This window comes from Garra rufa, chromosome 16 (genome assembly GCF_049309525.1).
Source record: "Garra rufa chromosome 16, GarRuf1.0, whole genome shotgun sequence".
NCBI lineage: Eukaryota > Metazoa > Chordata > Actinopteri > Cypriniformes > Cyprinidae > Garra > Garra rufa.
In genome coordinates, this window is record NC_133376.1 from 6742816 (window position 1) to 6766146 (window position 23331).

The 23331-nt window shown below is 38.6% G+C and overlaps 1 protein-coding gene across 6 annotated transcripts in view; it reads left to right on the forward strand.

The window, feature by feature from the left end:
- kdm3b (lysine (K)-specific demethylase 3B) overlaps nt 1–23331 on the forward strand; it is a 38892-nt gene that overhangs the window by 13365 nt on the left and 2196 nt on the right. For 4 of the 6 annotated variants that reach the window (XM_073820114.1, XM_073820118.1, XM_073820119.1 and 1 more), the window contains 16 exons: nt 206–1412; nt 8322–8526; nt 8614–8828; nt 10304–10456; nt 10585–10689; nt 13065–13192; nt 13280–13571; nt 14271–14518; nt 14652–14924; nt 15006–15177; nt 15315–15405; nt 17068–17198; nt 17293–17412; nt 18214–18237; nt 21844–21983; nt 22137–22313. In XM_073820114.1, the coding sequence (XP_073676215.1) occupies nt 206–1412; nt 8322–8526; nt 8614–8828; nt 10304–10456; nt 10585–10689; nt 13065–13192; nt 13280–13571; nt 14271–14518; nt 14652–14924; nt 15006–15177; nt 15315–15405; nt 17068–17198; nt 17293–17412; nt 18214–18237; nt 21844–21983; nt 22137–22313 (3681 nt within the window). The remainder of the gene's footprint in view (nt 1–205; nt 1413–8321; nt 8527–8613; nt 8829–10303; nt 10457–10584; nt 10690–13064; nt 13193–13279; nt 13572–14270; nt 14519–14651; nt 14925–15005; nt 15178–15314; nt 15406–17067; nt 17199–17292; nt 17413–18213; nt 18238–21843; nt 21984–22136; nt 22314–23331) is intronic. The other 2 variants (XM_073820115.1, XM_073820117.1) reach the window with 2 other exon arrangements.

The window sequence follows — 23331 nt, forward strand, 5'->3', positions numbered from 1 at the left end:
CTTCACTGTATATCCTAATGATTTTTGGCATTAAATTTTTTTTTTTTTTGATAATTTTGACCCATGCTATGTATAATTGGCTATTGCTACAAATATACCCTTGCTACTTAAGACTGGTTTTGTGGTTCAGGGTCACATTTTTCCCTTTTTGTGGGCTCACTGATTACTCTTTGACCATCATTCATTTGGCTTATTTGTATTTCAGACCCCCAAGACCCCTGCTCTAGCTGCTGCAGGATTTGGTAAACAGTCGAGTGAAGCAGTGTTTGGGGACGTCCCCACACAGGCCAATGGTTCTTCCCAAGAGGACAAGCCTTTTGGCTTTCCTTTTGGAGCTGCGAAGGAGTCGCAGAGGCAGGACTCTGATCCCTCACAGAACCTGTTCTTCCAAATCATGTCTCAGAACCAGAGTGTCACGCAAGGCCAGTCGAAGGCCTTCACGTCCTTGTCCGAGTGCCTGAACAAGGAGCCGCCCAGCCTGTTCAAGCCTGCCGCTCCTTCTGAGGGTTTCAAAAAGGCGGTTGTGGCTTCTGCATCCGCTGGACTGTTTGGTTCAGCACCTGCTAGTGGCTTGAAAGAGCAGCCAAAAGTGCCTGATATCAAGCCTGCAGGCAACGGGATCCTAATGAACAAGCCTTTCGGAGCTGCGACGGAGGCGCACGGCAAACTCCCAACTGCTTTTCCCTCAGCCATAGGTCAAGCTGCGAGCTCCGCAGAGGCTCTGAAACCCGCTTTGGGATTAGGTGCCAGCGGCGGGATTAGAAATGTTAACAGCTCGAGCCCAGTCAGCGGTTTTGGGCTGCTTGCTGGCAACAAGGCTTCAGAAACTCACCAGAATCTTTTCCTCCAGGCTACGAAGGAGACAAATCCATTTCTTGCTTATGGCGGAGCTGTTTCGCACAGCCCTTTTAGTGCATTGTCAACTCCAAAGTCGTCATCTGCGCTGCCCGCGTCTGCTGTTTCACCTTCTGGAGGCAGCTCCAGTCTACTTAGTCAAGATCCTCCTGCTGGTGATGCCAAACCAAATCTGTTCACCATGGCTGAACCTCCTAAGGGAATCTTAGCCCCCCAATTCCCTGCTCCTGCTCTCGCAACCACTCCATCGTTCACATCGGTTGCCCAGGATGGACAACAAACATCCAAAGCAAACAAAGAAGGTTCGGATGTTGCCCCGGGAACCCAAGGCCAAGGTGCCTCTGTGCCCTTCGACCAAAACAAGTTTCCCTTGGAGGAACGCAGTCAGTCAACCAAAAGAGATTCAGAGTCCAGTTGCAACAGTGACTTGTCTGATTTGAGCGAGGCTGAGGACAACTCAGGCCAGAGCCAGAAACCTGGGGTTCCGGCAGCCATTGAGGAAAACAAGAAAAACAAGCCTGCAGCTAAAAGCCGGCCACGGAGCAAACCTTTCAAAGGTAATGTACTTGACTACTGCACCTTAATGACTTTCAGTGTATGCACATAACAGTTGAAAGCTTTGAAGGGATAGTTGACCCACAAATTAAAATTCTGGCATTAATTCCTCACTCTCATGTCGTTCCAAACCTGTAAGACCTTCGTTCATCTTTAGAATGCCAATTTATTTATTTTACTTTTGATGAAAACTAAGAGCTTTCTGACCCTGCATCGACGGCAATGCAACTGACACCTTCAAGGCCCAGGAATGTAGTAAGGACTTTGTTAAAATAGTCCAAGTGTCATTAGTGGTTCAACTGTAATGTTATGAAGCTATGAGAATACTTTTTGTGCACAAAGAAAACAAAAATAATGACTTTATTTAGCAATTTCATCAAAAATATCTTAATTTGTCTTCCAAAGATTGTCTTACAGCTTTGGAGCAACAAGAGGGTGAGTAATTAAAGGAGAAGTCCACTTCCAGAACAAATATTTACAGGTAATTTACTCACCCCCTTGTCATCCTAGATTTTCATGTCTTTCTTTCCTCAGTCGATAAGAAATGATGTTTCTTGAGGAAAACATTTTAGGATTTCTCTCCATAAAATGGATTTCAATGGTGCCGCCAGGGGCGTTGCTAGACCTAAAGCTCTACTGGGGCACGGGCCCCCCATTTCTCATATCACTTTCTTTTTTGAAAGACATTTGCATTTACAACACAATTAACCATACAAACTTGTGTAACCGACTATTCTTACGCTGCAACAAGCAGTAAGTAAATTTATACATTAATGCATATTTATTTAAGCATCTTCATTCTTCACATAAGGATTTTCACCATTTTTAAGGCAATTAATGCAGGGCACAGTGCTGCTAAAAGTGCGGCATACAAGTGCGTACCAGGCGGTACCAGGCCATGTTCGACCACTGGTTTCGTAATTTTATTCATAGCCCACCTCCACTGCATGCACTTCTGAGTGAAAGGTTGCGCGACGTGCGCGCTGCAGTTAAATACACAGACGCGCGCGGGCATGGATATCTGCGTGCAAAGTCTTCGGTTAAATTGCGTTGCTTTTAAAAGCGTTAATTCATACTTCACATAAGGATTCTCACCATCTTTAAGGCAATTAATGCAGGGTACAGGGCTGCTAAAAGTGCGGCGTACAGGTGCTTACCAGGCCGCGTTCGACCACTGGTTTCGTCATTTTTTCATAGCCCACCTCGACTGTATGCACTTCTGCGTGAAAGGTTGCAGTTAAATACACAGATGCGTGCGAGCATGGATATATGCGTGCATAGTCTTCGGTTAAATTGCACTGCTTTTAGAAGCGTTAATTCAGTTGTTGCATATAGTTTAATGTCTTTATTTCGAGATTATCAAAGTAAATTATTAGGGATGCACCGAAATGAAAATTCTTGGCCGAAAACCGAAAAAGAGAAAACCAAGGCCGAAAACCGAAACACCGAAAGAAATTATGCCAATTATTAGTACCATTGTGTTTATGGCTATGACTGTGTACTAATCTTACTAAAATCAAGGCATTGTAATTGCATAAATTAATATTAAAGTTTCAAAGGAGAAATCAATTATATTGATTTAAACTATTATCAATTATTATTATATTACTTCAATAACATATATATATTATACTGCCTTCGTTTAAATTGTTTAATTGTTTAAATTTGTATAACATTATCTTCTGGATCCATCAGTTCACATCATAGACTAAAAAAAAATCACATTTACAAGTCTACGCGTTTCTCTTCCAGCAGGAGGCGCTGTCAGACTGCTAGTACACAAAGCAGCGCCACAAATGACTTTGAAATGTGTAGCAGCACTCATATTTATTCAATGGATAGCCTTTTGAAGTTTCATCGCAATTCTTGTCTTTCAGTCCCCACATTTAAGACCACCTGAAATCATAATTAATAGCCTACTTTCTTAACTCCTAATAACACTGTAGTCATCAATGAAAATTAAGAGCTTTATTTCAAGAACCGACTTTCAAAAACAAACCTTAAACAAAATACGTTTCATTTGATTTTTTTCCCACCATGTTCGGGGCACAAGAAAAATATTAGGGGACTAAATAAATATCAGCATATGAAGTATAATCGTATCTCATTGTCTTCGAAAGAATGTGCACATCAGACGCTGAAAGGCAGTTTTTACTTTCACTTTAACATACTGCGCACTTTTCGTGTTGCTTGTGTGATTTCCATTGGCTCACCTCCATGGTTTAAAACATAAATAATTTATAAAATAAAATACAGTATATAGAAAAGACATATCTTTAAACTTTTGCGAACACCAATGTAAAGACATTGTTTTTCACTCACTGAAAGCTACATCTGTCTGTGCGCCGCACAATGCGCCGATCTCTGCTCTCGTCATCACTGAACGCACGACTGCAGACACACCCCCTCTTGAAATGTCTGCATTACAAGTTTTGCAAATCGCTGTCCGGTTGTCTTTCTTAGATATACTGAAATACGTCCACACCGCAGATGTGTTGCTTCAGACAAGCACGTGCAAGCTGCGGTTTCTGTCTGCGTCAACATACTGTTTCGGCCGTGTTGCTTCGGTGATAAAAGTGTTTCGGCCGAAAACCGAAAATATTCGGTGCATCCCTATAAATTATAACTCAAATTTGAGATTTTACTGGGGCACAGCAGATTTTTACTGGGGCACGTGCCCCAGTAAAAAGGGTCTAGCGACGCCCCTGGGTGCCGCCAAGTTTAAACTTCCAAAATTCAGTTTAAATACAGCTTCAAATGGCTCTAAATGATCCCAGCTGATGAAGAAGGGTCTTCTTTAGCAAAACGACTGGTTATTTTTGAAACAAGTTGACAATTTATATACTTCTTAATAGGGTTGCACGGTATACCGGTACAACGGTAGTATCGCGATACTAAAGCTTACAAATACCCGCGGTGCCATTGCATTTTTGAAACGGTAGTATCGTCCAAACGGTAGCACCATAAGATATGTTGTATGCACGGCAGGAACACTGTTTAAAACGTTCATGCACGCCAGCAGAAACATTACAAGTTGACTGCCAAAATGTCTTTCTGCTGTGCTTTGTGTGGTACAAGCGGTGTATAGGCTTTATATGCTATTCAGTGTTTCACCATGCTTCAGTTCAGTTTGAAATGAGAAGCTGCACGCGCACGTCCTTGTTCACGCTGCAGTTTCAGAAGAGAGGGTCTGATTCAGACGACTGTCTAATGTTATTTAGAAAAATATCAGCCCAAGAATCAATTATTAAACATCAAAATATTATACTAGACAGAATTTTCGTATTTTTATTCATTTGCCCACTTTTAGAACATGTGTAATAATTCGTTTCTGGAAGCATCTTTGCGATCAGGAATGCAATTCCATTCATTAACATAGTGGTTTTGCACTTCTTATCAATCATTCAGGGTTTCCGCGGGGTCTTAAAAAGTCTAAAATTTAAAAATCACAATTTAAGGCCTTAAAAAGTCTTAAATTCGCTGTTCTAGGTCTTAAATAATTTTACACAGGTCTTATTTTTCCGATGTCCATGTAACGCTACATCTAATTCTCATTTAAATTATCTTTTTGTTGTTTCCGTGGTGTTGTAGTTCTTTATTTCACTATTCCAAATATAATTTGCTGTATTTAAACTACAAATGAGACCAGCATGCAATAGCCAATCAGCTTTCTGTTATTGGCGCGAGTCTCTCTTCGATTGTACCGCAGAGGTAAAATGGATTTAACTTTTTAGCTATGAGGAAGTGCAAGTTTAGCGATACTTAGCTTGAAAAAAAAATGAATATAGGGCTTGGCTAAGGCTAGTTGCTAACAACTGTAGATTTTTTTTTCTCTGTACTGCGTCTTCAGACAGAATCGCAGTAGCTGAATACAGGTCAAACTACCCTTTTCTGTATATAATGTTATCAATAATAATAATAAATATAGGTCGAACTAGCTGACCGCCAGCCTTCGAGATACTTTTAAAATGTTTTATTTTTTTCTTGCCCGACCGAACAAACCGCCGGATTAAAACTGAAGTGACAAAAACAACTAGCGAAGCATCGAAAGGCAAGAAAGATTCATATTTTAATACATTCAACGCAAACAGAAATTGATAATGGATAGTGTATTTCTGATCTGTTTGTGAGAAACACACTGAGGTAAAAATGTTAAATGTATAGTTTATTTATAACATGATATAGTTCAGTAATTTACCAAGTGAGCTTTTTGCTGAAAATTCTCACAATTACAAATGTTACATTAATTTTAGCTCAATAAACAAGTAGTTAGTCAAGTAGTTACTTACATATTAGACAAAATATTTCCACTGTTTTGTTCTGTTTCACCAATGGAAATAGTTCCAAACAAGGATCACATTTTGTTTTTTTTACATCAGATATTTCTATTGGTACTTTTATGGGGATATTTTGTGTGGAATAGTATCTGCTGATATGAAAAGTTCACTGTATATCGTAGTAATAAATTTAATTTATGACAGCCATGAAATTGTTTACTTTTACATTAAACACATTAAATATTACATGTATGCATGTAATATAATATCTATTTCCATTACAGGTTTCGGTCTTAAATTTCATATAAGGTGGTATTAAAAAGGTCTTAAAAAGTCTTAAATTTCACTTGTTCATATCTGCAGAAACCCTGATCATTATATATATGTATTTTTAAAATTATAAATTAATACGTTTTAATACACAAGCTGCTAACTTGGAAATTTTAAGATATGGCAGCAAAAATGCTCGTGACAGTTCAGCAATAAGACACGAGCAAGATGTTTTAGTTTCGTTTCTGTGTTCGAATCTGAATTCGCGTTAGTTTGGGCGAATCACTGATTCACTAAGCCATTCATAAAAACGAGTCATTTGATTCACCCCTGAATGATTCAGCCGTTTTGAAAGAATCGTTTGAACAACTCAGTGATTCAATCATGAACACTGCTGCCATCTGCTGGCGGTTTTAAGTTTCCCGTCATGTTCCATTCTTTTCCAACATATTTCTATATTCAGAGTTTTGTATTTAAAACATTTATCTTATAACATTATTTATGCAATTATAAGTACAGTCTAAATGCATAAATACCACATCTAAATGTCACTCTATGAAGCTTCTGTGCAGTGCTCAGATGACTTTTGTTGACATGATTTCATGGATAACAATAGCCAGTCATTTATTCACATCAGTGAAGTATTCAGAGAAAAATCTTGCCTGTTTTCATTTACATCTTTTTATTTATGAATTTTTTTATTCATTGTGTAGATTTGAATTTTAAATTAACAGAATACTGCATGGTATCGTGATACTACTTGGTATCGTGATACTTCAGCTGGTATAGTATCGTAAGTCATTTTTATGGTATCGTGACAACCCTACTTCTTAACCTCAAACGCTCATCTTGTCTAAGTCTGCGTGAACTGTTTTTTTCCAGGTCAATATAGTTAGGGAATGTCGAAAAACTCCCGTCTCGTTTTATTCTTCAGCGTCAAAATCGTCCTACATCGTTGTTTTACTTTTTTTTTTTTTTTATTTAAGTAAAGGGCGTTTGATCTACTTTGCATGTTTACTCTGTAAGCACTGGATCGGTACTTTAGAACAATTTTGAAAATGAGATGGGATTTTTTCGACTTACCCAAACTGTAATGGCTGAAGAGTTCACGCAGACTTAGACATGATGAGCATTTGAGGTTAAACAGTATATAAATTGTCAATTTGTTTAGAAAATGACCGATCGTTTTGCTAGATAAGACCCTTCTTCCTCGGCTGGGATTGTTTAGAGCCATTTGAAGCCGCATTTAAATTGCATTTTGGACTTTTAAACTTGGGCGCACCATTGACATTAATTTTATAGAGATAATTCCTGATTTTTTTCCCCCTCAAGAAACATAATTTCTCATCGACTTAAAGAGAGTCACAAACATGGATGACAAGGGGGTGAGTAAATAATTTGTAACTTTTTGTTCTGGAAGTGGACTTCTCCTTCAATGACAGAATTTTCATTTTGGCTAAATTATTATCCCTTTAAGGTAGATCTCTTGAAGCATCTTGGAGACATTGCCACAGTTCTTCTGGATTTAGTCTGTCCCAGTTTGTTTTGTTTCTTCATGTCATTCCAGACAGACTGGATGTTAATGAGATCAGATCTCTGTGTGGAGCACTGGCTGTAGTCGGACTCCTTGTGCAAACAAAAAGCTCACTGGATTATTAGCATTAATGGCAAATGGAAATGTAAAAGAGAAATAACTTACCTAAAACCATTTTTAGCTGGTGAAATACTAATGTTCTAATTTTGGCCACCACTGTAGTGTCTTATTGACTGATCTTCAGCATGTTTGACTCTAAACATTTTTTGTTGCAATTTTTTTATGGCAAAAATGCTGTTTTATAAGAGAAGTCACAGACAATTTTGTGACAGGATTCAGTTTTAAGTATTGATGGTCTTATTGCTGGTGTCTGGTGGCTTTGAAAATTTAGAAATAAAGAATACATTCTAAAAATATCTTGTTACCCACAGACCTTTTATAAACATTTAATTAAAAACCCATTAAAAAACATGGATTTTAAGACGATGGAAGCAGAAGTGCTAAAAATGCTAACTGGTTTCGAGATTTTGGCCTACAAAAATACACTTTTGTTTAATAGTTCCAGCCATCTTGCTCTGTCATCCTTTATAAATTTAATGTGTCTGGCTTCCGGTCTCATCCGCATCCAGCTGTTTTTAGCTGTACAAAACAACTTGTATTGCTGCTAGATATTGCAAACTGTTGTGTCTTATCATATTATTTTAATATATTATCTTTAACACATTACAAGAAAACAGCTTACTTCTGCATTGAAATCTTGATAGATGATCTTGATAGATCATTCAGTGTTCACAGTCATCTGATTTAGTTTTCATGTGTGACTTCTCTAGCGGGACAGTCCGTGTTAAAGGACCAGAGTAAGGTTCGGCGCTTGAAGCAGTCCGGAGAGTCTTTTCTGCAAGACGGCTCCTGCATTAATGTGGCGCCCCACCTGCACAAATGTCGCGAGTGTCGCCTGGAGCGCTACAGGAAAGCTCGTGAGGACTCGGATGATGATGACCCAAACGTGGCCTGCCGATTCTTCCACTTTCGCAGGTAAATATGATTAAGACAATTACTAATATATTCAGCCTAACTCCTGTCTATTGTGTGATATTGACATCTTGACTTGTGTTATAACAGGCTGGCTTTCACTAAGAAGGGAGTCCTTCGTGTGGAAGGTTTTCTGAGCCCGCAGCAGAGTGACAGCATGGCGATGGGGCTCTGGCTTCCCTCTCTAGCAGCGAAAGAAGGACTTGACTTGGATACGTCCAAATACATTTTAGCAAACGTGGGTGACCAGTTTTGCCAACTGGTCATGTCAGAGAAAGAGGCCATGATGATGGTAGAGCCCCATCGTAAGTAACTGTTTGATTATTAAAACTGATTTAAAGCAATTTTACACAAAATAATTTATAATCTGATTCAATTCTAAGATTGTATCACATAATGGCAATTTTCTATTTATTTATTTATTTTTTACATGCACTATTTGCACCTAGTCCAGTGGTTCTTATTTATTTTTATGGACACTCTTAATTAATAATAAAATAAAAAAACAATCAGTTTTCAGTTAATAATAAATTTTAGGATTCTAGAAGATTTTAAGAGCTAAATTTTCAAGTTTCCCTCTTTAAAATAATAATAATAATAATTTGCCTGGCTCTTCTAGAAAAAGAAATGCTACCACATTAAATATTTTAGAGCTTAACATTACTAGGAAAATGTATATTCTTTATAAAAATGACCATGAAGTTTTATATTTTTATTAATTTACGTGACTTTTCCAAGACTGCTGGAAGAAATTATAGAAATTAATACTTTATTTAGCATTGATGCTTTAAATTGATTAAAAGTGATAAAGACATTTAAAGGATTACTATTTCAGATAAATGCTGTTCTTCTAAACTTTCTATTCATCAAAAAAACCTGAAACAATTCTGTTTGGTTGTTTTCAACATAATAATAATAATAATAATAATAATAAATGTGTTTTGAGCAGCAAATCAAAATTTTAGAATGATTTCTGAAGGATCATGCGACTGGAGTAATGATGCTAAAAAAATCTGCTTTTAAATCACAGGAACAAATTACATTTTAAAATATATTCAAATATAAAGCAGTTATTTTTAATAGAGAAAATATTTTAGAATTTTACTGTTTTTGCTGTACTTTGAATCAAACAAATGCAGGCTTGGTGAGCAGAGAGACTTCCTTAGAAACATTTAAAAATATTATTGTTGTTGTTGTATTAAAACTTTTGACTGGTAGTGTATTTTATCTAATTTTAGATACAGTTGAATTTATTTAATATCACTGTAATATTAAAGACCTCAATTATGAAATATAAGCAGAATAAATGTGAGCAAATTAATCATGGAAATTTTTACTGACACACCACATTAAATTGAATGTTTTTTTCTAAGAATTTCCCGTTCTATTAATGTTTTATGAATTAAGCTCAATAAATGTAAAGGGGGAAACACTATTGCATTATCTTATCACCAAGGAACATGGGAATATACGAAAATCTTATGTTAAACATAATTATTTAAAAAAATATGTTTATTATAGCACCTTTCAGGACCTCAGTGTTGCTTATTTTAGTGTGAACACTAATATAAATAATAGAAATATAATATAAAGCATTATGGTAAAAACTGTTACTAAAACAAAAGCTTGTAGTAAAGTAAGTTTTATTAACTGAAATAAAATAAAACATTTGGTTTTGTATTATAAATGCACACTAAAATAGTATCAAAATAAAGCTAGTGACTATTTTGAAACCATAGTAAGGACTTATTAAAATCTATTATCCTCTGTGATTTTGCAGAAAAAGTAGCATGGAAGCGAGCTGTGAGAGGAGTGAGAGAAATGTGCGACGTGTGTGAAACAACGCTCTTCAACATCCACTGGGTGTGTCGCAAATGCGGCTTCGGTGTTTGTCTCGACTGCTACCGGCTACGCAAGAACAGGCCACCTGAAGGTACAGTAGATATGTCACACTCATGACTACAAATGTCAGCTATATCCTCGTGTTTGATGCAAGAGCACTGTCTTGTATCATGTACGTCCATTACAGCATGTCACAGACTCTCACTTCTGCTCTTACAGTAGACGATAGTCCTGAAGAGGAGGTGTTCTCATGGCTAAAATGTGCTAAAGGCCAGCCACACGAACCACAGAACCTCATGCCCACTCAAATTATACCCGGCACAGGTGAGTGCATTTATTCCTGTTAAAAATATACAGTCAGGTCCATATATATTTGGACACTGACACAATTTTTATTATTTTAGCTGTTGACCAAAACATATTCAAGTTACAGTTATACAATGAATATGGGCTTAAAGTGCACACTCTGAGCTTTAATTTTTAGGGCAGTCTCATCAAATTGGTAGAAAGGTTCAGGAATTACAGCTCTTTAATATGTACCTCCCCCCCTTTTCAAGGGACCATAAGTAATTGGACAGTTGACTCAAAAGCTGTTTCATGGACAGTTGTGGTCTATTCCTTCATTTTTTTCTACATCAATTAAGCAGGTAAAAGATTTGGAGTTGATTCTAAGTGTGCCATTTGCATTTGGAAGCTGTTGCTCTGAACCCATCATGCGGTCAAAGGAGCTCTGCATGCAAGTAAAACAGACCATTTTTAGGCTTCAAAAACAAAAGAAATGCATCAGAGAGATAGCAGGAACATTAGGAGTGGCCAAATCAACAGTTTGGTGAATTCTGAGAAGAAAAAGAACACACAGCAACATAAAAAGGCCTGGACGTTCACAAAAGATGACAGTATGGTGGATGATTGGATGATCCTCTCCATGGTAATAAAACATTTTACAACATCCAGCCAAGTGAAGAATACTCTCCAGGAGGTAGGCGTGTCACTGTCAAGTCTACAATCAAGAGAAGACTTCACCAGAGCAAAATAGAGAGAGTTTACCACAAGGTGCAAACAAGACCAGATTAGACTTTGTCAAAAACATTTAAAAAAGCCAGACCACTTCTGGAAAAGCATTTTTTGGACTGCTGAAATTAAAATCAACGTGTACCAGAATGACGGGAAGAAAAAAGTATGGAGAAGGCTTGGAACCGCTCATGATCCAAAGCCTACAACATCATCATCTGTGAACATGGTGGAGCAGTGTATATGTGTTTAGTGATGATGTGACAGAAGACAGAAGCAGCCGGAAGAATTCGGAAGTGTATAGGGATATACTGTCTGCCCAGATTCAGTTAAATGGAGCAAAGTTGTTTGGGCGGCTCTTCATAGTACAAATGGACGATGACCTAAAACATACAGCAAAAGCAACCCAGGAGTTTTTAAAGGTAAAAAAGTGAAATAATCTGCAATGACCAAGTCAATCTTCTGATTTCAAATTGATTGAGCATGCATTTCACCTGCTGAAGACAAAACTAAAGGCAGAAAGACCCACAAACCAACAATAACTGAAGTCAGCTGCAGTAAAGGCCTGGCAAAGCACCACAAAGGAGGAAACCCAGTCTATGGTGATGTCCATGAGATCCAGACTTAAGACCAGTGTTGTTTTCGTCAACGATGACGATGACGAAATCATTTCGTTGACGCCACTTTTTTTCATGACGATAACGAGACGATGACGAGATAAAAATGGCTCGTTGATGACTAAAACATGACGAGACGTGTGTGAGTTTTCGTTGACGAGAATAGACAAATGTTAGTGGGTGGTCCGTCAGACATTTAAAATGCATGACATTTCCGCTTATTGTGCATGCCAATTAAAACTTAAAAAGTATCTGACGCTATGGCAAGCCATTTTAGCATTAAATACTCTTTGCTATACTATTATGGCAAGCCGTTTTAGCATTCCATCCTTTTTTGTCTTTTATGTTCTAAAACATTCCTTCATTATTGTAATTATTGGTGAAAATAGTCGATCCGGAAGCTCACATTGTGTTGAACTATAGATCTGCTTTTTTCAGAACTTATAAGTGACACTACCCAACAGCAAAATACTTACTGACCTACATTAATTTGTTAAAAGACTACTTTTTTCCCTTTTTTGACTAAAACTAGACTAAAACCTTTTTGATTTTTCGTCGACTAAAACTAGACTAAAACCTTTTTGACTTTTCGTCGACTAAAATTGGACTAAAACTATCACATATAGAAGTGACTAAAATTTGACTAAAACTAAGAAGCATTTTAGTCCAAAAGACTAAGACTAAGACTAAATCTAAGATGGTTGTCAAAAACAACACTGCTAAAGACAGTCATTGCCTGCAAAGGATTCTCAACAAAATATTAAAAATGAACATTTTATTTATGATTATATTTATTTGTCCAATTACTTTTGAGCCCCTGAAAATGGGGGGTCTGTGTATAAAAATGGTTGTAATTCCTTAGCATTTTATGTTATTTTTGTTCAACCCCTTGAATTAAAGCTTAAAGTCTGCACTTTAATTTAATCTTGATTGTATCATTTTAAAACTATTCTAGTGGCATACAGAGCCGAAATTATGAAAAGTGTGTCAGTGTCCAAATATATATGGACCCGACTGTATGAAATCACAGTAACTGGAGCTCGGTTTTATCATCTCCTTGTGTCCCTTTAGCCTTGTACAGCATAGGTGACATGGTACACGCAGCCAGAGGTAAATGGGGGATCAAAGCGAACTGCCCCTGCACAAGTCGGCACAGCAAACCCTTGGTGCGGCCCAGTGCTCCAAATGGCCTTTCACAGGCAAGACATCTCCAAAATATTCGAATAATGCTCTTAGATATTGCAGATTTATGTGTTTTCTCATCTTTTGTCTCATGTTTGGTGCAGTCGGGTGCAGCTAATAGTGTGGGGAATGGAGCCACTTCCACTTCAGCCACAACCCGTCCGAATGGGGAACCTGCAGCGGGTGCAGTAGTCAAAACAGAGCCTGTTGAAGAGGTGTGCAGTGCTGACACAACGTCAGGCACCAGTGGGACAAACAGCAGCACTTCTAGCCCTGCTCCTGCTCCTGCGCCTGCTCCTGTCCCTGCCCTGTCACCGTCACCAGTGAAAGATTGCAAGGGCAGTTCCTCAGCCCTTCACTGGCTAGCTGACCTAGCCACGCAAAAGGAGCCTAAAGGTGAGACTAATTTAAAGCTGTTAGTGGATGGCACATGTGGAGGTGCTTAATAATAGCGGTTCTCAACTGGTTTTGCTTCAGGACTTTACATTTGACCAAAATGATCATGGACTGTATTGTATGTGGACCCTGCTTTCCATTAATGTATGGTTTGTTAGGTTAGGACAATATTTGCCTGAGATGCAGCTATTTGAAAATCTGGAATCTGAGGGTGCAAAAAAATCCAAATATTGAGAAAACCACCTTTAAAGTTGTCCAAATTCCGTTTTTTTGATATGAAGTGTTGATAACTCTATTTGTAGAACAATGCGGCTCAAAGTGCTTTACAATTTGAAAAAGTTTTTTTCTCACTCTTTTTTGATAGTTAAATTTTAAATATACGATTAAAAAAGCATGTCTAATTAATTAAAATCATGAAATGTACATGATTTAAAAACAATTAAAAGTTTCACAAAATTAAATTAAGGCCCCATTAAATTGTTTTTAATTTGTTTTCTCAAATTCAGTTTTATATTTACCAAATTTGGTTTTCCATTAATTTATTTATGGTTTCTCCACAATTTTAATAATCAAAAACATCTCTAAATAATTGTATAATTTATTATTATTATTATTATTTTACACATGCATTTGGTAAATCTTTTCAAAGGCTTTTTGCAGACACGGTGTGCTCAGGCTTTTGCTCTTGTTTGATCTCAGAGTCTCTCCGCTCCATGATGGGTCGTGACTCGCGTGCTCCGTTTGGTCTGGACTCCTTCAGCACCCTTTCCAAACCCCCAGGCTCTAGTCCCAAGCTTTTCAACAGTCTGCTGCTGGGCGCTGGCCCTTCCCAACCCAAAGCAGAGGGCACTAGCCTCCGAGATCTGCTGAACTCTGGCCCTGGAAAGCTCCCGCAAGGTCCCGCCGAGGGAGGTGTTCCTTTCCCTTCAGTGTTCTCCACTGCTGGTGTACGTGACACCGCCTTAACTTTACATTTAGAGAAACATTTCAAATCATTATTGATGTTAAAAACAGTTGTGCTGCTTCCTTTTTTTTGTGGTAACTGTGATTAACATATTTTGTCCTTTCTATCCTAAGCAGGCTGATAAAATGAAGGGAGGTCTTCCTAACTTCCTGGATCATATTATTGCATCAGTGGTGGAGACAAAGAAGGCTGAGGGTCGACGTGCGTCTGGGTCAACAGAAGGCGGCGAGTCGGGTGCTGTTCCCCGCAGAGAGGGCTTGATGGGTCTTAGTGTGTTAGACCCTCATACATCCCACACCTGGCTGTGTGATGGCCGTTTGCTCTGCCTGCAGGATCCCAGCAACAGCAACAACTGGAAGATCTTCAGAGAGTGCTGGAAACAAGGACAGGTGAGCGGTGAAGATCAAATGGATCTGCATTTATTTGATCAGTTATGTTCTGCGGATGCTAATAACATTTTTGTTGTTTAGCCTGTGCTGGTCTCAGGCATTCACAGGAAGCTGAAGAATTACTTATGGAAGCCGGAGTCCTTCAGCGAGGAGTTTGGAGACCAGGATGTGGACCTGGTCAACTGTAGGAACTGCGCCATCATCTCTGATGTCAAAGTTCGAGACTTCTGGGATGGCTTCCAGGTCATTTCCAGTGAGTACAGACAGATGTCTGAGCAAGCCTGGATCTTTTGTTGATTTAATTATCACCATCCTTGATTGTCACTGTATCCAGTTAACTGTGAAACCACTTTAAACTGGCGGTCTGTTGTGTTCTCCTCTGTTTTCTAGAGCGGTTGAAGGGTGGAGATGGCCAACCTATGGTACTGAAACTTAAAGACTGGCCTCCTGGAGAAGATTTCAGAGACATGATGCCCACTCGGTAGGTTTGCTGATGTTTTTTGGTGCCATAGCTGGTGGTCGACTGATATGATTTTTTTTTTGAAGTGCTAATGCCGATATCTTGGAGAGCATCCATACATTGATATACAGTGTCCTGCGGAAGTATTCATACCCCTTTATTTTTTTTTTCATGTTTTATGTTGCAGTCTTGTGTTAAACTGCTTTAAAATCTCCCCCCCCCCCCCCCCCCACACATCAATTTACAGGCCATACACAACAATTACAAAGCAAAAAACAAATTTGTGTATTTTTCTGTGTTGAGCATTCCTTCAACTCTGACGAGTCCCTCCCCCACACCCCAACAGCATGAGGCTGCTATCAGCACTCTTTACTTTTGGGATTGTTTACTGCAGCTGATGAGCAGAGTTTGGTTTCCTTCAAACATGATGCTTGGAATTGAGGTTCATCAGATCAGAGAATCTTGTTTCTCAGTTTGAAGGTCCTTTATGTGCTTTTTTGCAAATTCCAAGTTTGTTTTCATGTGTTTTCGCTGAGGAGAGGATTGAGTCTGGACACACCACAATAAAGACCAGATTGGTGGAGCATTGCAGTGATGTTTGTCCATCTGTAAGTTTCTCTCATCTGCATATATGATCATGGAGCTCAACTAGAGTGACTATCAGGATCTCTTGGTCACCACTCTAACCAAGGCCCTTCTCCATGAATTGCTCAGTTTGGCTAGAAGGCCAGCTCTAGGAAGAGTCATGGTTGTTCCAGACTTCTTCCATTAAGGGTAATGAAGACTACATTCTTCAGTGAACCTTCAATGCAGCAGAATTTTTTTCTGAACTCTTCCTCAGATCTGTCTTGAAACAGTCCTGTCTCTGAGCTTTACATGCTGTTTTTTTGACTTAATGGCTTGTTTTTGGCACTGATATGTATTTTCAGCTGTTAGACCTTTTAAGATGTGTCTGCCTTTCCAGATCATACTCACTCAGTTGAATTTGCCACAGGTTAACTTCACTGTAAGGTCGACGCCGATAGCCTTGTGGTTAGTGCGCCGACATATAGCGCAACTGTGCTCACGGCGACCCAAGTTCGATTCCCGCCTCGAGGTCCTTTGCCAACCCCATTGATTTCCTGTCAGCTCTATACTGTCCTGTCCATTAAAGGCATAAAAAGCCCAAAAAATATAACTTAAAAAAAAAACTTCACTCTAAGTGTAGTAACATCTACAAGCGATATGCATGCTCCTGAGCTAAATTTCAGCTGTCCAAGATAAGAGTATGAGTACTAATGCAATGTAATCATTTCAGTTTTTTATTTCTAATACATTTTTGAAATAAAGTTGTTGTTAACCTGTTTTTCTTTTCTTTTTGCTTTGTCATTATGGTGTATGGAGTATAGATTGATGTGGAAAAAATTGTTTAAAGCAGTTTAACCTTAGGCTGCAACATAAACCGCGTGAAAAAAAGATGAAGGGGTATGCATACTTTCGCAAGGCACTGCATGTATTCATCACCCTGCTTTTATGTGCATTTTGAAGTATTGCATCAGAAACAAATGATGGAAACACTAAAATTTGAGAGAGAAAAAAGACCCCTTAATTCGCAAAAAAGATTTTATGCTCCCTTTTTTATGTATATATAGTGTGTTAGGCTGTTTGAATAAATTAGCTCACTTATGTTTCCCCTGTTTGCAGGTTTCATGATCTCATGGATAACCTTCCTCTGCCAGAGTACACAAAGAGAGATGGCCGTCTCAACTTGGCCTCTCGTCTTCCAAACTTCTTCGTTCGGCCAGATCTGGGTCCCAAAATGTACAATGCCTATGGTAAGGGATCTACATTTAACATCCTCACCACTGCTTATGAGGAATACTACACGGACATCTCTTTAACCCGTTTCCTTTGCCGTGTCCTTCCCAGGTCTGATCTCCACAGAAGACAGAAAGGTTGGCACCACTAACCTGCATCTGGACGTATCTGATGCAGTCAACGTAATGGTGTATGTGGGCATCCCAGAAGGAGACAGTGACCAGGATAATAGTAAGGCTTTAGATTGTGTTATGATGTAGCAATTACATTTCAAAATATAGCATTTCTTATTGATTTCTGATATTGAGGTGGGAATGGTTTCAAATTTACAATTTTGGTATGACATTTGGTATGGCAAATTTTTTTTTAGCACCAATAATGGTTTCAATGAAAATGTAAAAATCCACACTGTCTTCCCAAGCTTTCAGATTTCCCTGAAAACCCTTCCTCTCCTTAAAGGGATAGTTCACCCAAAAGTGAAATTGTCATTTACTCATCCTCATGGTTTCCTGAAGTCTTACTGATTTGGATCAACATTAGGTTGGGTAAATTATGACATTTTTGGGTGAACTATCCTTTTAAGTGAAAATTAGTTAATGTCCGAATGATAGAGATTCCACTTATAGATAAAATCTTTGGATAGAAAACTGGCGTTAAAATAGAACAAAATAGTGCCTTGCAAAAGTATTCAGACCCCTGACTTTGTGTTACAAAGTTTAATCAGTTAATCAAATTAAAGGGTGCCAACATGGCACCCTTTAATTTGGCCCAACAGTTCAAGATGTTGTACAGTATCAGTACGACATATTGAATGTCTTCCTCTTATAGCTACATTTTCATTGGTATCAATTAATTGTGGCATCTGCTCTGACTGGAGTTTCTCATGGTAAAATCTGTGCAAACCTCCTGCTACAACTTCATAGTGTCCGAAACTCTAACAGGCCAGTGAGTCGGACGTAGTTAAGGCCTTTAGGATGGCCTGTGCTCTGGGGTCTTACTACTTTTGATTGTGGCACCATTTCTCATTCACAGAAGCAGACCTCGCTGGATTCAAAGGTCTGTGCATTTTTTTTTCATTTGTCTAACCTCAGGCATGACCTCCCACTTTTCTCGCTCTTTCTTGTTCTTCACTCCCATTGCTTTAACTCATCTCTTGCTACTCTACATTACATTAAAATATGTATTATTTTTGTTGATGGTTTATTATGAAACACCAATTTGTGCACCAGTTAGTAAACTCAGTGCACCAATTTGTCCATCCAGAGTTTTCCAGGACACCAAAACATAGTGACCATGGTAGTTTTTTGTTACATCTCGCTGTGTTGATGCCCCTTCAGATCTTTTGATGATTGTGTTAGCTTTATTTTTTAAAGGGGTCATATAATACATTCAAATAGGAATTTGATGCATAATGAACTATAACTTATAAAAATCTAAACATCCTACTGAGTTCAAGAAGACAAGAAATAGTTGACACAAGAATGAAAATTCATTAAACTCACCCTTATGTTGTTCCAAACTCAAATTCTTCTAGTTTATCTGTGGAACACAAAAAGAGAAGTTTTGAAGAATTTTCATGCTGCTCTACAACAATTGTTCACCCATCCCACTGTTAGCCGGTGGTTTTTGAGCATCGGTCGGCTTTAGTTTTTGTCAGTGTGTTCAGCACCATCAGCTGTTTTTCGGCCAATTCTGCGTGAATATTCTTTTCAAGCTGTTCTGGTTTCCTGTTTAATTGCCGAATACAGACTACTGCCAGCTGCTGATATGGGAGAGTTATGTTCTCGCATGCAAGCGCAGAGCGTATTTGCTAGTTGGTCATCGGCTGTCTGTCCGGTGTGTTCTAGTGCAACTTTTTTTGCCCCAATGCGAAAAAGCGCTGCAGTCGGCTTTTCTCAGCACTAGTTCCTTACTGTCAGTTTGGTGTGTCCTTACCCAAAGGCCAAACACACCAAACTGATAGTTCCTAGAACCATTGACGGAAAACTTTTTGGCGTATTCACACCGCAGGAACTAGGAACGTATTTAGCTCTAGGAACTAAGGTTGGAGGAACTAAATTAGCTCCTACTTCAGAGTAGAGCTGCATGATTGTAAAAAGATTGCGATTTTGATTCAAACACCCATACAAACCCATATTTAAATAAAAACAATTCACCTATGTCTATTACAGTCATTCATATTATCACAGAAATAATGTGATTAAAGATCATAGTTCGGATATAAACATTGATGTCTAGTGATCAAAAATAGAGCAAATCCGCTTTTGAAAGTAACTTGCACTTCAAAAATCGTTTGTGTAGATTGCAACGTCGATTGCAAGTGACTTAAAGTATTTGTCATTGAACGAATCATTTATTCAAGAGATTTGCTCAGAAACGCTGATTTATCCAGTAATGAAACAAGTGAAGTATTTATGAGTGAGTCATTGATTGATTCATTCAAACCACTTGTATTAAATGTATTATATTTTAAATACATGTATATTAAAATGTTGAATAATTCATTCAGTTTAAAGGTTGTATCAGCAATTTCAAGCCTGAAACATAAAGTGTTAAATTCAGCTGACCTTTCTTCACGATCCGCTCGCTGCCTGCCCCATAAATCGACTGTAAAAAAACCACGTCTCTCTGGTCAGCCTAGGGTCTGAGATATGCCAAAAAAACAATCGGTGCTACCAACCTTTCCACAGAAAAACAAACAGTGTTCCAACCAATCAGCGTCAGGGGTTTGGTGTTGTGGACTTTCCTACTGGTGCAGGGATGTGAGGGAGGCGGAGTGAAAGTCCACAACACCAAACCCCTGACGCTGATTGGTTGGAACACTGTTTGTTTTTCTGTGGAAAGGTTGGTAGCACCGATTGTTTTTTTGGCATATCTCAGACCCTAGGCTGACCAGAGAGACGTGTTTTTTTTACAGTCGATTTATGGGGCAGGCAGCGAGCGGATCGTGAAGAAAGGTCAGCTGAATTTGACACTTTATGTTTCAGGCTTGAAATCGCTGATACAACCTTTAAACACTTTTGTTACACATTATTTTGTTTAGTTCAGAATCGTGGGAGAATCATGATCTCTATTTGAGACCCCCCCAAAATTGTGATACTTAATTTATCTGGAATCGTGCAGCTCTAGCATCTTCTGTTTGTGCCTCGTATCATCTCTTGATGTTTTAGTTGCCTTCAATTTTTTTCCCGTGCACTGGTTTACTAAGCTAAACTCTCTTACTGATGGGCTCCACTATTGATTAAACATGCTCAGTTGGTCAAAAAGCTGCTGACAAGGGTCCTACTAGTGCTAAAGGTGCAGAACACACTCTAAAAATTGGGCTGACTGATACTCAACAGTGGCACAACATTGGCTGCTGGCCATTGGCATGGCCTTGTGAGGTATTTTCCAAGTCATCTGAAGTTGTATTATAGCCTTTCTTTTAGGGACAGACTCAAACCCCCCCTCCAGTGAGCTGAAACACTACAACTAGATACAACTGAATGGATCACTTTGTTGAGCTAGTTGTTTTCAGTTAACTGGTTAATCTAGTTCATAACCTAAACTGAATGCTTAAGCTGAACATTATGACCCCTTTAAATAGTTCTTATTCGTTATAGGGAATCTGGTTTTTATTTCCATGCTTTTCAGTGGTTGGTGATGGACCTTCATATCCTGTCATCTCTTTTTGTTAAATGTTCAAAAAAAAAAAAAAAAACTGTAAATTGGAATTTGTTGACTTTTTTATTCCAGGAATCTCCAGTCAGTCTTTTTTCCCCATACAAAAATCTTTTGGGATACTGGAGCAGTTTGTTATGATTAGCATAGTTTTGATGGATATTCTTTATGCAACTCCTCAGCAGACCCTGCAGGATCAATCCTTGCCTTTCCCCCCTATTCAGTCTCTTTGCTTCAATTGCTTGCTTGATTAGTAGGGCTGTCAATAGATTAAAATATTTTATTGCAATTATTTGCTAATCTTTTGTATTTCAGTTCCTGTCAAAGCCATATTTGTACTTGATAGTTTAGCGATGCCACACATAGATTGCACAGTATTTATGTAATCTGCAAAAATGAATGTAACAGTTTTCCCACATTGTGTTTGTACAAGTGTGTTTTGCACGCGAGCGAGTAATTATTTTTGCAATGCCACTCATAAAATCTGACAAATATAACTGAGATTGATCACATCTGTGTTTGTGACAGTCCTAAACAGCAAGAAAAGAGTCAGGGACTGACAGAACTTGTTTAAAAAATTCATAAATGCCTTCTGCCTGTCAATGATTGTGTGTTTGGGATTGCTTATGTCTTCAGAGGGCAGAGGGAGGAAGCATGTGGTTGAAAATACAAGAATGAAATGATTGCACTGTCAGATAAATTGACCGTGTTAACAGCATTGCATAAATAACAGGGTTGAATGAACATTTATTTTGACAGCCCTATTGCTTAGTAATTATAATCAGTTATTAAACTTTAAAAGATTAAATATCTACTCTCTGCTTTGATGGTCATAGTGTAGTTGCCCAACTAATGCTTGGAGACCCTGTGTAAAAGCAAATGAGGTTTTAGCAACGAGTATCAGTAGCTCAGCTCTAGTTCACTGTTTTATAAAAAAGATAGAGACTTTTACATAAGGTACGATGGTGTGTACATTTACTGACCGACCTGTTATTACTGCAGAGGTGATGCAGACCATTGAAGAGGGTGATGTGGATGACATGACAAAGAGAAGAGTCTATGAGGCAAAGGAGAAACCTGGAGCACTCTGGCACATCTATGCCGCCAAAGATGCAGAGAAGATTCGTGAGCTCCTGCGAAAGGTGAAAGGATTATGTCGACTGTTTGATGTTAATTGGTTTTAAAGTAATACTTTACCCAAAAATGAAGATTCTGTCAGTGGTCTTTCCCTCATGTGGTACTCAACCCATATATTCCTATAATATCTGAATATCTGTTGAACCTATTAATTGCAGGTTGGAGAGGAACAAGGTCAGGAGAACCCACCAGACCATGATCCTATCCACGACCAGAGCTGGTACCTGGATCAGACGCTGCGTCGCAGGTTGTACGAGGAGTATGGAGTCCAGGGCTGGTCCATAGTGCAGTTTTTGGGAGATGCCGTTTTCATCCCAGCTGGAGCGCCACATCAGGTTAGTTATTGATAGGTCCACCATCAGATTTCTGTTCAAAATCATGTACTTGACACTAAGGGTGTGCAATATTGACAGAAAAATAATACCTTAATATTTTTCCAGATTTTGTAACAATAACAGCTCAACCGCTGCGCATCTCTAAAAGCAAACACAGCGGTGTTGCATTCATGAATGAAAGTGCGTTTTTGACAAATCTAGCGAGTCACTGATTCATAAGGAATAATTGACGACGGGCCGTTGAATTCTTAGAAAATAATTCACGTTGTGGCCGTTACACCTCGGGTGTGCGTTATATTTGTAGAATTCAACAGACTGAAGTCAATTATTCCACTTATACTACGGTTACCACACCTCAAGACATCAATCGGATGATAATTCAAGACATTCGTCCGGTTTTTGTCTTTAAAATGCTATTGTGAGTAGGATAATTTCTCACGCAGCTCATCCAGTGCCTTCATTACTAATTCCAGAACGTCATTTTAGACCTAGCAACTTGAGCCGTTGATGGCAAACTAATGCATTTAATAATGAAGTTTAGGCAGACAGACAGAAAGAGAGAGGGAGAGAAATATTAAGCTCATGAATCATCTTTCTGAAGTCTGTGCGTCTCAAAGTGATTGGCAGCAGTGTCTCTACCAATAGAAATCATCAGAACAGCGTTAACAGCATTAGCGCGTATGCTAACGTGTGTGCGTCTGTGAGGGAGAGAGAGTGGGAGAAATAGAATATGTGCTTTCCGTACATAAAACTTAATATTGTGGCAAAAACTTGGAAATAATCTGTCCTTTTTTATCCTATTGTTTACTGTATTTATTTGTTCGGCCAGTGGGTTTTGGTTCTTTTGCTGTTTTGGACTGTAAGGACCTTTGAAATAACTGAAATCGTGTGGCAAAGTGATATAGACATGTAATGCGGTCAAGAGCTGCCTGGAACTACGTTCGCCGTGCGTTTCCCTGAAAATAATGCACACCTCTAGAACGTTCGTCAGCCAATCAGATTCAAGCATTCAACGCCC